We start from the raw sequence: 15,000 nt of genomic DNA, 5'->3' as shown, positions 1-15,000 counted from the left end.
CATACACACACACTCAGAGTTCACAACTGGGAATTGGATCCAATTACTGGGGAACCAATCACATGTCTTCTTCCTTGCTGATGCTGGGACCAATTTTCAGGTGGAGCTTCTGCAAAACACTGTTGTTAGGACTAGCATACACTAGATGGCACTGGACTGGATACTGGATGACTACAATGACACAGAAGGAACAATTATGTTAAAAAACATTTTAGGCTATAGTCATCATTGAGTCCATTTGGTGTCATAGTATTGAGTGTGTAGATCCAGAACATTTCTCTCTGTGATAGTTTTTTCAAAATATCTCCTCCTCTTTTGGGCATCATGATTTGTTCAATCCCATAGAATCTTAATGAAGAGGGTGAACCGTGGTTTGCTTCAGAGTAATGTCTTGCAATGGCATAGTCCATATTGCCTGTACGAATTGCTGTTTTGTGCTCAGATATTCTTTGTTTTAGCGGCCTTTTGGTTTTTCCAATGTAGGCTAAGCTACAGGGACATAATAGCATGTAGACCACATGAGTTGACTTACAGTTGATGAATTCCCTTATTGGAATTTTCTTCCCAGTGTGAGGATGGTTAAATGATTTAGTTTTTGTTGTATTGTTACAGCAGGCACAGTTACCACATCTATACATGCCTGTTGTTGTTGTTGTTGTCAACCATGTGGTGGTCTTTTTGGGAATCATATTCTTATACATGACCATGTTTTTAATTGTAGGCGCTCTCCTGAAAGCAAAAAGAGGTGGGGATTTGCAGAGGTCCTTTAGTGTTTCTTCTGCTTGGAGCACATGCCAGTGTTTCTTGAGTGTCTCCTTTATTTGTGAAGCACAATGGTTGAATTCAGTGGAGAAACAGGCCCGGCTTGGATTCTTAGTTTTCTGAATGTTGGACAGGAGATCAGTACGAGCAGTAGTATTAGCTCGCTGTATGGCTTTCTGAATAGAGTTAGAGGCATAACCTCTTTCTTTGAACCGAGCAGCCATGATTATTTCTTTGGAGTGAAAGTCCTCAAGGTCTGAACAGTTGCGTTTGAGCCTCAAAAACTGACCCACTGGGATATTGTCCTTTAGGGGTTTGGGATGATTGCTTGTGGCATGTAATATTGAATTTCGTTCCATATCTTTTCTATAAATAGAAGTGTGAATAGCTCCTGTTTCATCTTTATGTATGCTCAAATCCAAATAATTAATCTTTTCAGTGCTATGTTCACAGGTGAATTTAAGGAACGCTGAACTATTGTTGAGATATTTCACAAAGTCCATCAATTCTTCTTGCGTCCCCTCCCAAAATATCAGGATGTCATCAATGTATCGTTTGTACAGTTTTATATTTGAATGGTAAGGGTTACTATTTGGGTCATGTATGACTTCTTCTTCCCATTTCCCTACCACTAATCCAGCTACAGAGGGCGCTGTTGCGGTCCCCATCGCAGTCCCTGCTTGTTGGAGATACCATTTGGAGTCATACAGCATGTAGTTGTGACTCAGTACATAGTGTAACAATTCTAATAGAAATTCATTAGGGGGATTGTGTGTTGCTTCTCTCTTGGATAGGTAATAGGCCACAGAGTTCAAAGCATCTTCATGGGGAATGCAACCATATAGGTTTTCAACATCAAGAGACACCAATATTGTATTCTGATTTGCAGTATATTCAGTCAGACAGTTAAGTACATCTTTTGTGTCTCCAAGGTAGGCGGGTAGGTCTTTCACAAAATCTTTCAAGAAGAAGTCAACATATTTTGACAATGGTTCAGTCACTGAGCCTCTTCCTGAGACTATTGGCCTCAATGGGGGTTCTGTAGGATGTTTATGGATTTTGGGAAGACAATATATGATGGGGGTGACTGGGTGCTGGTTAGTCAGATAGGCATGCTCATTTTTTGTGATCCAGTTTGATTCGAATGCAACTTTCAGCAGACTGTCAATTTCAGATTTAAATTCATCCATAGGATTTTTCTCTAGCTTCCTGTAGGTGGGGCTGTTCAAAAGTTCAAGCATTTTCTGATGGTAGTATTCAGTGTCAAGGATACACACAGCTCCTGCTTTGTCTGCTGAGCGGATAGTGATTTCTGGATTGTTCTCCAACTCTTCTAATGCATTGCGCTCTTCAGAACTCAAGTTTGAGTATTTTGGGCCTTTATCTTTTTTTAACATTTTTTCAAGATCATTCTCAACTAATTTGTTAAATGTCAAAATCGCAGGGCTTAGGTTGGTGAAAGGGCAAAATGATGACTTTGGAGCAAAGGGAGAAGGTTTTTGTGTTCCAGTTTTACTCTCTTCACTTTGTGATGACTGTTCAGTTGAATATGCTGCATTTTTATGGAGAGGAGAGAAAAAGTGTTTCAAATGAAGTTGTCTCATGAACTTATAGGTGTCAACTTTTAGGTTGAAAGCATTGACTTTGTTGGTTACTGCAAATGAAAGACCTTTATTTAGAACTGAGGTTTGGGCTGGGGTGAGTGGAACTTTAGACAGATTCACTATGGGTGATTGAATTGTCTTGGGGATCTCCTGGGTGGACCTCTTCCCTCGTTTGCCCCGCCTCGTCTTCCTCTTCCTCTTCCACGTTGGTGTGGGTGGGGTAGATCTAAAAAAGGTGCTCTGCGGTTGGTTGTCAGATCCTCACTCTCACTTGATTGGTCACTCACAGCTGAGGGATAGTCATCAGATTGACGATAGACACCTGGTTTGGCTCTGATTCTCTGTCTTCCTCTGTAGGTTGGTTTTTGCCATTGGTAAACTGTTCCCTCTTTGTAGTCATTCAAATCACGTTGGTATTTCTTCATTTTGTATTGTTTGAGTTGTATCTTGAATGAGTCCAATGACTTCAACATTTTCTCTTCCATTTGGGTGACCTCCTCTAATCCCTGGAGGTTGTGAATTTTTGTCTCAAGAGCTTTTATGATTTCAAGTTTTTTTGACTGCTCAGCTTTTGACTTTTCAATGATCAATACTTCTAGATCTAATGAACATTTGTTTAGGATTTGTTCCCACTTCTTCATAAAGTCAGGGTCATCTGTGCCAAAGGCTGGAATTTTGTTGATTCGAAGCCCTCTGGGGATACGTTGCTGTCGTCTGTACTCAGACAGTGTAACAGCATGCCACAGTAATCGTGTCTCCTGTTTCTTTAAATCTTCAAGTTCAGAAAAAAGGCCTTTAGTATCTGTGCTTTGATTTTCAGTTTGGACCCAGTTTTCAAATTCAGTGTGGGGCAACAGAATACTCTCTATGTCTTCCTCTGAATAGTTAAATGTCTCTGACCTTGCTTCGGTCTGCTGATTGAGTAGCTCAAATGATGTGGCCATTGTGGTTGTATTTGTCCGATTTTAGATTGGAGCAGCAATTTCAAAAGATAACTGGTTCAAAAAGGAGATTGCGCTTCTCAATGTGATTCAAGATGGAGTGCCAAACCCAAAAAAAAAAGTAATCCAGTAAATGTTTCAAAAATGTTTGAAAAGGTAGCACATCCCAAAATTAAGACTAGTAGGACAAAATACTCACATTTCACTTGATTTATTGCTCACATCAAAAAAGAGGAACGCTTACGCGTTTCGGCACGTGGCCTTCGTCAGAGCGTTTAAGAGTACATACAATTTCAGTGTCAATTTATACATACACACACACTCAGAGTTCACAACTGGGAATTGGATCCAATTACTGGGGAACCAATCACATGTCTTCTTCCTTGCTGATGCTGGGACCAATTTTCAGGTGGAGCTTCTGCAAAACACTGTTGTTAGGACTAGCATACACTAGATGGCACTGGACTGGATACTGGATGACTACAATGACACAGAAGGAACAATTATGTTAAAAAACATTTTAGGCTATAGTCATCATTGAGTCCATTTGGTGTCATAGTATTGAGTGTGTAGATCCAGAACATTTCTCTCTGTGATAGTTTTTTCAAAATATCTCCTCCTCTTTTGGGCATCATGATTTGTTCAATCCCATAGAATCTTAATGAAGAGGGTGAACCGTGGTTTGCTTCAGAGTAATGTCTTGCAATGGTTTTAAATAGGTTAAACTCCAATCTACACTTTGTTAGAATATATAACAAATTGGACCAAGCTATATTTCTAACAAAGACAAATCATTATTTCTTCTAGATTTTCCAGAACAAAAATTTTAAAAGGAATTCAAAAGACTTTGAAATAAGATTTAAATTTGATTCTACAGATTTTCTAGATTTGCCAGAATAGTTTTTTTGAATTTTAATCATAATAAGTTTGAAGAAATATTTCACAAATATTCTTCGTCGAAAAAACAGAAGCTAAAATGAAGAATTAAATTAAAATTTATTTATTATTCTTTACAATAAAAAAAAATAATTTACTCGAACATTGATTTAAATTGTCAGGAAAGAAGAGGAAGGAATTTAAAAGGTATATGTGTTTAAAAATCCTAAAATCCTTTTTAAGGTTGTATTTTTTCTCTAAAATTGTCTTTCTGAAAGTTATAAGAAGCAAAGTAAAAAAAATAATGAATTTATTTAAACAAGTGAAGACCAAGTCTTTAAAATATTTTCTTGGATTTTCAAATTTTATTTGAGTTTTGTCTCTCTTAGAATTAAAAATGTCGGGCAAAGCGAGACCAGCTTGCTAGTAAATAAATAACATTTAAAAAATAGAGGCAGCTCACTGTTAAGTGCTGCTATTTGAGCTATTTTTAGAACAGGCCAGCGGGCGACTCAACTGGTCCTTACAGGCTACCTGGTGCCCGCGGGCACCGCGTTGGTGACCCCTGTTCTAAACATTTCTTCACAAAAAAAAAATCTTTAACATCAATATTTATGAAACATGTCCACAAAAAAATCTAGCTGTCAACACTGAATATTGCATTGTTGCATTTCTTTTCACAGTTCTTTTTGACAGACATTTTAGTGAGGGTCAAACCATCATGGCATGGGGGAAACTCTGCGTTTATGGTAATGAATGGAATAGCCTACTTGATTTGATGTTCAGTTTATGAACTTACATTCATATTTTGTTGAAGTATTATTCAATAAATATATTTATAAAGGATTTTTGAATTGTTGCTATTTTTAGAGTATTTAAAAAAAATCTCACGTACCCCTCGGCATACCTTCAAGTACCCCCAGGGGTACGCGTTAGGGATGGGCGATACCACACTTTTAGGATTCGATACGATACCGATACTTTTTCTTGCATTTTCATCGATACCGATACCATTAATTTCTTATTGGCAATTTTTGTCAGTCAAAAATATTATTACTATTATTATTTAAGACAAATCACAAGACAAATACAGACCATTTATACCACATGTATTATGGTCAATATATAATAAAAGTAAAATTAAAATAAATAACATAAATATGAAAAATAAATTAAATATTATATATCATAATAATTATATATAATAATAATTAGATATTAGGGCTTTCAAATTAACTGTCAAATCCGAATTGCAAGAAGCTGCAGTTATTTTTTAAAGTTTGTGATATAATTAGCAATTAATGAAATATGAAATAGGCTAATGTTTTCGAAATGTAAGAAATCATGTTACAGATTAAAACCAAAATCACATTCAATCATATATTTCAAGATTTTCTTGGAAAAAAATAAAACTGTAATGCAAAGATGAAGAATCTCCAAATTGTATCTCTTTCTTATCTTGTTTTAAATACTCAAGCAATTTTCAACTAACAGTAAATTCCCCTGTGTGGAAATTATTTGAATTTAGGATAATCATTTAAACAAAAATATTCAGTAAACATTACTAAAAAAAAAAAAAAACAATGCCTGTTTGAAGTCAACAATTGGACAACACTGGCTGCATCGCTGTCGGCTGGCTGTGTGTGTGTGTGTGTGTGTGTGGGTGTGTGTGTGTGTGTGTGTGTGTGTGTGTGTGTGTGTGTGTGTGTGTGTGTGTGGGTGTGTGTGTGTGTGTGTGTGTGTGTGTTTTGCACGTTGACGACGCTCATTCGCTGTCTCTAGCTGTGACGTCACTGGGCCAGCTCTATACTCTGCCAGGTACAGGGGTGTCCCAGCACATAGTAAGTTAAGTAAGTCATCAAAAACATCTGAAAGTGATGCTTGCACCTCCCACACGCCGTTTTTTGGTTTATATCGATACTTTTTTCAGAAAAGTGATGCCAAATGAGTAGCGTGTGAGTATCGATATATCGATACCACAGGATCGATACGCACATCCCTAGTACGCGTACCCCCATTTGAGAACCACTGCATTAGTGTATGCAGTTTTGCTCTAATGTGGCGTGTAACTATTTTGAAAGTAGGGATTATTTGAATATATTTGACATAATACATTTTAGAAAATTCGCTCTAAAATTCGGCGTGATGTGTGTCCACATGGCGAGGGTTAAATCAACCGATTTGAGGAAGTAAACTTCTCTGATAATGACAAGGCCTTCAATACTAACTTTATCTCCGTCCGACATGTTTGCCAACGTTTGCTCCGACTTTGAGCAGTGCTTGGGGACTACATTGCAGTCTTTGAAAATGTGCTTAAAGGTATAGTATCAATCATATTAACTCCATAGCTGGCTTTTTTCTTACTAGTTTGTCAGCTTTTGGCGAGTTGTTGCATCACGTCATGAAGCTAGTTATCGTTTGGATAAAGTTAACCCACGAGCAGTTTTATTTTAACAAATATATAATGCACCTGTGCGACGATTTGGTAAACTAGTTTTATATTGTTTATTAGTCGACGGCCTATCAAAAATGTACTTGTCATGCTAGTGCTGATTGGGGTGCTTTGAGATTCGTCGAGTTACCGTGAATTGATTAACGTGGACCCCGACTTAAACAAGTTGAACAACTTATTCGGGTGTTACCATTTAGTGGTCAATTGTACTGTACTGTGCAATCTACTAATAAACGTTTCAAACAATCAGCATTTTCGTATTACATAATATTACATCATTATCATGTATCGTCGAACATTTCAAATATTTTAAAACTTAAAAAAAAATATATATATATATAAATATATTTATTTTATTTTAATTTTATTTTTAAACTTTATGTAATGGAACATTTGAAAACAAAAACAGCTAAAATGTATAAACCAGTAAATTGTAGTCTTATTTTTTATTTCATTCAATCAACATTATATTAAAAATAACTGATTCAACATTAAAATAAATCAATGAAAAGTACCAGACAGAAGTGTAAATACTATAATCACACAAATACATTATTAGCTATTTAACTCAGAAGACTAGTAAGGCCATATTTGTATTTCACAAAATAAATAAAACATCAGCTTACTCAGTCCTATATTTTCATCATCATGATTAAAAAACAATGTACATTGTTTTGTTCCACTGTCAAGTGTGTTTCATATACTAACACTATGTCACTGTTCTATAACTATTTTTTTTTTTTAACATCTCGGTTTTTTAGGTTATATTAACCTGTACTTTGTGTTTACAAATCTGTTATGGAATTTTTCTTTGTGCCTTGTACATCATTTTTAAAAATATTACACTCTACCAGTTCATTATATTTCAATCAGTTTAACGGTTTGAATAGTGGGTTTGTGGGTTCCCCGTATCCATTTCTACAAATACAGCTCCCTTTTGTAAAAGGAAGATTGTATTTAAATGTGTAAGTGGTATGTTTACACTTGCAAAATTCAATATGCCTGAAAAAGAGTAGGAAGAAACTGAATTTACTTAATCCGTCTCCATGTGATGATCAGTTCGATTCAATGTGATGATCAGTTCGCTTCTTGTGTTTAACAAGTTAGCACTTTCTAATATAGAAAGATGATGCCCTTTTGCTTATTTTCCCCCATTTTGCATGCTTTGTTTAATTGTATTTCCTCGATGTGCCCGTTAGCACTCTAGACCCCACTGTTACTGCATTTTCAGCTTCCCAAAATTGCTTGTTGATCAGCTTAGTGTCAGCTAACCTTTCAGCAGTGAGCACACATGCATGAATTGCATATTTTTGACTTATGTGAAGGTTGATGTGGGCGACCGTTGCCCACTTTGTCTGCTACACAAGCTCATGACACCCGGAAAGCCAGTCAGGATGCTGCTGCTGCTACGGTTGTGCAACACACACTCACACCAACACACAAAGACGTTTAGATTTAGTCAGTATAGAGCTTTCAAGACCACAGTGATACTAACATTGTGAAGCACTTCAACCAGGTATGACAATTACTGTTGTTATGGTTTTCATCTTGTGTTGACTAATCCTCACCTGTTCATTGTTTTATTTAGAGACCGTGTGACATCTAATGACCACAATTGTATGACTTTCTGTGCCTACTTGATACATTACTCTACATGAAAGTTTTACATGTAATTTTAGCACATGAAAACTTAAAGCTGGTTCTTTTTAGTGTTTTAAGTCAAGTGTTATTCTCTTATTGAATATAAAAAAAATAAGGAACTCAAGTTGGCTGAGGAAGTGACTGCTTGGATTTCTCAATAATGGTTTATGTCCCACATGACTGAGGTCGATAAAATGAGAAGTATAAAGTGCGAAACTTTGGTATTGCTGTTGGCGTTTGACGTTGCAAATAGTCATTGGCATTTTGGAGGCATGCAGTTGGAACAAGGCAGCGTATTTAAGATGTGTGGAGGGTCTCTGTGTCACCAACTGCTGACAGGGCAACTTTAAAGCTGTGAGTCAATGCAGTTTTTAAACAGCCTTGGTTTCCTCCAATTACATTTTTAATTTACATTTCTCAACAGAGGGATACATTACATTACTTGGGTTGGGAGTTTTTTTGCTGCACGCTGGATTTTTTTCTAATTGTTTACCTTTATTTTAATAAAATCTACAGTATTGGTGTGGAACATTATCGGCTGTTCAAATTTAGAGCTACTTGTATTTGCTCTTTGTTGCTTGGAAGTCATCATCTACTATTTGATACGAATTTAACATCACCCAAAGGACTTAAAAAATAAAAAATAAAAGACAAATGTCATTAACCGCATAAAAGTAAAACAGAACCAGACTCAGCATTTTAAGAATGGCTCAGTCATATTCTGCTTACTCAGCAAACGTTTTTCCTAATGTAGTCTATTTAAGTTCAGAGAAAACCTTCTATGTGACTGAACCATATTTGATTGGTGTTCGAAAATTATATGCCTGTTTATCAGTTAGTTGTAAGATTGTCAACAATCCTTTTTTGTCTGCTCCTTCATCAGGCTGCCTTCCCCATATCTGTGTCACCCTCCATGGCTGCTGATGACTACAACCCTGTAAGTTTGTTCATATCTTAAAAGTCTGGACCCCTCTGTTTTGTTAGCTCAGAGTATTGAGCTAAAAAATGTGTGCGTCAACATGTCCAATTATTGACACAGCTATCTGGATTTTTTAATGTTTTCTATGCAACCAAAATGATGTTGTATATATTTTTGGTCAGAAGAGACACATTTGCAAAACTTGCTATCTCGTTCATATCATAACTGATTTGCTTGTGACCCTAATATGTGGTAATAACTAAAAGATGACAATATGGCTTACTTGGAGAGACAATTTCTGAAACAGGAAGCTAACATACTGTTGGGCAAGGCATTTCCATTAGGGGTGCAACTAATGGGTATTTTGATAGTCGATTTATCATCATCGACTATATTAAAGATTACTTGCAAATTGGATTAAGAAGCATCCAACTATTGAGTAGCTCTAATTAAATAATTTTTTTGTATATATAATTGTATTATTATTGAATAATTTAAATGTAACTTGTGATATTTATGCATGTGCTAACTAACAAAAATAATAATGGTGATGTCTTTCAGAAATACAAACCCTGTTTCTATATGAGTTGGGAAATTGTGTTAGATGTAAATAAAAACGGAATACAATGATTTGCAAATAATTTTCAACCCATATTCAGTTGAATATGCTACAAAGACAACATATTTGATGTTCAAACTGATAAACATTTTTTTTTTTGCAAATAATCATTAACTTTACAATTTGATGCCAGCAACACGTGACAAAGAAGTTGGGAAAGGTGGCAATAAATACTGATAAAGTTGAGGAATGCTCATCAAACACTTATTTGGAACATCCCACAGGTGAACAGGCAAATTGGGAACAGGTGGGTGCCATGATTGGGTATATAAGTAGATTCCATGAAATGCTCAGTCATTCACAAACAAGGATGGGGCGAGGGTCACCACTTTGTCAACAAATGCGTGAGCAAATTGTTGAACAGTTTAAGAAAAACCTTTCTCAAGCAGCTATTGCAAGGAATTTAGGGATTTCACCATCTACGTTCCTTAATATCATCAAAGGGTTCAGAGAATCTGGAGAAATCACTGCACGTAAGCAGCTAAGCCCGTGACCTTCGATCCCTCAGGCTGTACTGCATCAACAAGCGACATCAGTGTGTAAAGGATATCACCACATGGGCTCAGGAACACTTCAGAAACCCACTGTCAGTAACTACAGTTGGTCGCTACATCTGTAAGTGCAAGTTAAAACTCTCCTATGCAAGGCGAAAACCGTTTATCAACAACACCCAGAAACGCTGTCGGCTTCACTGGGTCTGAGCTCATCTAAGATGGACTGATACAAAGTGGAAAAGTGTTCTGTGGTCTGACTAGTCCACATTTCAAATTGTTTTTGGAAACTGTTGACGTCGTGTCCTCCGGACCAAAGAGGAAAAGAACCATCCGGATTGTTATAGGCGCAAAGTTGAAAAGCCAGCATCTGTGATGGTATGGGGGTGTATTAGTGCCCAAGACATGGGTAACTTACACATCTGTGAAGGCGCCATTAATGCTGAAAGGTACATACAGGTTTTGGAGCAACATATGTTGCCATCCAAGCAACGTTACCATGGACACCCCTGCTTATTTCAGCAAGACAATGCCAAGCCATGTGTTACATCAACGTGGCTTCATAGTAAAAGAGTGCGGGTACTAGACTGGCCTGCCTGTAGTCCAGACCTGTCTCCCATTGAAAATGTGTGGCCCATTATGAAGCGGAGACCAACAACTTAAGCTGTACATCGAGCAAGAATGGGAAAGAATTCCACCTGAGAAGCTTAAAAAATGTTTCTCTTCAGTTCCCAAACGTTTACTGAGTGTTGTTAAAAGGAAAGGCCATGTAACACAGTGGTGAACATGCCCTTTCCCAACTACTTTGGCACGTGTTGCAACCATGAAATTCAAAGTTAATTATTATTTGCAAAAAAAAATAAAGTTTGAGTTTGAACATTAAATATCTTGTCTTTGTAGTGCATTCAATTGAATATGGGTTGAAAATGATTTGCAAATCATTGTATTCCGTTTATATTTACATCTAACACAATTTCCCAACTCATATGGAAACAAGGTTTGTATTTATTCCTACTGTAACTGTGCTGCTCATTAGAGCTGTATGAAGTTGCCCACCACCCCTCTCAAAACCCTGTAAAATAGTCTAATTCATTTGTGCTAGGTTTGTGTCGTTGAAGGGGTTGTTTGTGCTGTTATCGTTTGCGTTATTAAAGATTATTTTATAGGTCAATCAAGGTTCAGCCAGCCTATTTTTCCGAATTAAACCAAAAGTCTAATTTGTTTGTGCCGTTCAAATTATTGATTGTTATTTTCCGATTTTGAGATTTTACATATTAAATTTACGAAAGTGACGTCTTCAAATGCCAATGTATGGACGGTGCTGATTTACCAGCTGGGAAACTGCATCCCTGCAGAGGCCCTGTACACCTTTTGTTAAACTAAACAGACACAACAACAGGCTTTAGTCATCATACAAGTCATCCTGCAACTATTGATGACAGATTCTTTAGCTTTTTTCTGATGGACTAAATCATCAGGCGTTTCAGCTCGATGTTCCTTTGGAAAAATGTATCAAATTCATCCTGGAAAAGGTTGAATACAAAGACAAACTGTATTAAGCACCAAAAGGGGAACATACTGTACAATTTTGAAGCTTGGCACCTGTACTTGTGTTATTAATTAGCACATTTGGCAGGCGGTTAAGTCCCTGTACATTTGTGTTTCAAAGAGCCAAGTCTATCCATCAATCACCAGCTATTGACAGAAAAGCCTACTACTGTAAGGAGTGTCACGGTCATGTCTATTTAACATGTAACAGGGAGCCTGGAATTAACAGCCCAATGGTGTTCAAAAACACAAATGACTCCCTGCACACTGCGTTTTTGGTATGGAGACTTGCGTGTGCAGGTAGCCCCAGAGCTGTGCGAGGGCAGAATGCAACTCCTTACTTTTACTTTAAAAACAAGATGTAAAACGATTTCTTTTGTCACGTTTGATCTGCAACTGTGACTGCCTGAAGAAAAAGAACATTGGATTTAAGATTTTTTCATTAGGACAGTTTCCCAAATCACAATCTGTGGAGCATGCATAATACCTATTACGTGCTATCACTATTGAGGTGTTGAGTGAAGCCGAATGTAATGAGAGTTCTGAGCCCTATTATGATAAGAAAGGTGAAATAAATACTTGAAAGCAAATATTGCACAGGGGTGTGTTTCCATTCCAGATGTCAAGGGTGAGTAACAGAAACGAGTGGATGCATGTGTTCAAATCCAGACTGACGTCCGACAGTGGGTAACTGAAATATGTGAGGAGAGCAGGTCACTTGCCATGGCTGATGGGGATTGTGATAACATCCACTTCCTCCCTGAGATTATTCCCATATAATACGACTTTCAAGTTACTTACCTCTCTGGGAAGGAATAATAGTCATACTATTCCACAGCACCTGCATCTTTGCAAGTTCAGCCGCAGTTGAAGCAGAGTTCAAAAATATAAAACAAGGTCTTTTCAAACATGGATACTTAAAAAAAAGAACATTTGACATGTGTTAAATTGTATTTCTGGACTGTATCCTGTCAAAAATACAATAAACAAACCATGAAAACTTACCTACAAGGGTGGATCGTTTTATGCCCGCCATCTTTCTTTCATCGCAAGAAACATGCAGATTTGTTCTGCAAAAAAAACAAAATAAATGATGATGATGCCATTCACCCTGCATCCACTGTAGAATGGCATATGCAAATGGATGCTTACCCAAAATTATCTTTGCTAAACACTTGTGCATTTGATGCCTTATGACAGAGCTACTTATGTAGTGCTTTCTGTGACAACATGTCTCTTGAAAATGTAACACAGCTACCAATTTCTTAAACTGGTAAAAGCCTGATACCACACAGGGTGTGACCCAACAGGTCTACATAGACAGGGCCAGATTGCTGAAGGAAATATTCAAATTTGTCCAACTAACATTTGGTACACTACAAAGAGATGGGCAATGCAACCTATGCACTATAATGCAGAAAACCCCTGCAAATAATCAAGTATATATTCCTCAAAACAATGTTCTTCACAGTATTGCAACCTAAACAAACTAAGCACAAGGCCAGTTGCCTTAATCTTTACCTCCATTGGTGTCCTCCAGACCTCTGTCATGTTTCATCTTGTGACTGCTGTGGTAGAGGGACTTAGTCTTTCTGACCTTCTGATAAATCGAGAAGACACCAAAACAGAAAACAGTGCATGTGTAGAGAGGGTTATCTACAGTTACAGGCTAGGAGAACTTTTTTTCATTGACTCTCACCTTGGCAGCCATTTCTCGGCAACTCCAGCACAAAGGGATGTCCACCAGAGAGGATTTTCCTTGTGTGAATTCCTCTCCAACATAGTGCTCCAAGGACAGACATTCACATTGAGGGTGGTCAGTCATTGCTTTTCTGGCAGGTGCTAAATAAAACACAAAATAGTGCTAGCAAAACGTTGAGTGTTCATAGGTCATATTGCTCATGTTAAATAATTATATTTGCATCTTCTCCCAGTATTGAGGGTGTTTTGATGATCAGCATATATTTAGCATAATAATGAAGACAGAGATAACAGTTACATGAGAGAGAGAGAGAGAGAGAGAGAGAGAGAGAGAGAGAGCGAGCGTGTGTGCGTGCGTGTGACGCTTTGAGTATGAAACAGGATGTTCCACACCATCTCTTTTTTGTGAGCTGTTTGGTCAATCACATCACCCTCACCCATTCTCGCCTCTTTTCTCTGCTGCTTAAGGTCTCCCTGCGACACAAGTCAAAGAAGAAGAGCCGGGGGGGTAAGTTGTCATCCTCCAGTCCACATCGGATTGTCTGTTGGGCCCCTTTACAGTAATTTGGAGCCTCTGTGGGCGTGCGTCAAGTTGGCAGGACTATTAGTGTCCATAGCTCTTACTTTCAGTTCTGCTTAACTTGTGCCCAGTAGCCAATGGAAACAAATTTGTTTTTCATTGCCCTTTTGTGACTCATATCTGGAAAAAGTAGGCTAAAAATAGCATACAAAATAATATATGTATTTTTTATCTTTTATTTTTTGGTTATAATGTTGGCACTTGTTGTGACCTGTTTTTAGGTGAATGGAAATGTTTGATCTTCCACACATTCTTTAACTGTTTGCGTGTGTCTCACTGTGGCTTTTGTCTTGCACAGGCAATGCTGTGATGAGCAGGCGGCGTGTGTCAGTCAAAGAGCTCGGGCAGCCAGACCACGAAGGCTGGCTGTACAGGAAGAAGAAGAGCATGGGCTTCCTGGGAATCAAATGGAAGAAGTTCTGGTTTGTTCTGAAGAAGACAGCACTGTATTGGTACACAAATCCTGTGGTGAGCATTTCTGTGTTTTCTGACTTGGTTTTTCACTTGTGATGATCTACAATAAACTTACAGAAAGTGAGGAAGCAGCAGACCACTCAATGATATAAACATAGGGACACACAGTAGTGATCACGGCGCTGCTATAAATAATTAGTCTGCGTTAGCGCTTATAATAACAATATCACTAATACTTGTTTAATATTCAAGTCACAAAATGTAAATGGAGAATTGTTGGCGGTTTTTGAATGGTTATTTATTGGATTTCATGGGCGAAATAGTGGCGCTCCCATTGGCTGCGCTGTTAGCAGACTTTTATCTACGCTTATTTAATATTTAGAATGCATTTTTTAAAAATCCATCCGTCCTCATGCCTTTCATAATGATTGTGAACGATAGACAAAATTCCA

At 37.5% G+C, this 15,000-nt stretch overlaps 1 protein-coding gene across 6 annotated transcripts in view; it reads left to right on the top strand.

Moving 5' to 3' along the window:
- The window catches only part of LOC133646107 (connector enhancer of kinase suppressor of ras 3-like), a 127,662-nt gene that overhangs the window by 99,900 nt on the left and 12,762 nt on the right, over positions 1 to 15,000 (top strand). Inside the window, exons 1-5 of one of the 6 annotated variants that reach the window (XM_062041124.1) lie at positions 6,329 to 6,502; positions 7,961 to 8,151; positions 9,160 to 9,213; positions 14,023 to 14,062; positions 14,433 to 14,602. In XM_062041124.1, the coding sequence (XP_061897108.1) occupies positions 9,190 to 9,213; positions 14,023 to 14,062; positions 14,433 to 14,602 (234 nt within the window). In that variant the 5' untranslated portion in view covers positions 6,329 to 6,502; positions 7,961 to 8,151; positions 9,160 to 9,189. Of the gene's footprint in view, positions 1 to 6,005; positions 6,025 to 6,229; positions 6,264 to 6,327; positions 6,503 to 7,960; positions 8,152 to 8,575; positions 8,631 to 9,159; positions 9,214 to 14,022; positions 14,063 to 14,432; positions 14,603 to 15,000 lie in introns of those variants that run through there. The other 5 variants (XM_062041126.1, XM_062041123.1, XM_062041122.1 and 2 more) reach the window with 5 other exon arrangements.

The sequence above is a fragment of the Entelurus aequoreus genome, linkage group LG03 (assembly GCF_033978785.1).
Source record: "Entelurus aequoreus isolate RoL-2023_Sb linkage group LG03, RoL_Eaeq_v1.1, whole genome shotgun sequence".
NCBI classification, from domain to species: domain Eukaryota; kingdom Metazoa; phylum Chordata; class Actinopteri; order Syngnathiformes; family Syngnathidae; genus Entelurus; species Entelurus aequoreus.
Note: the sequence above shows the minus strand (reverse complement) of the source record. Positions and strands in the feature narration are given on the sequence as shown.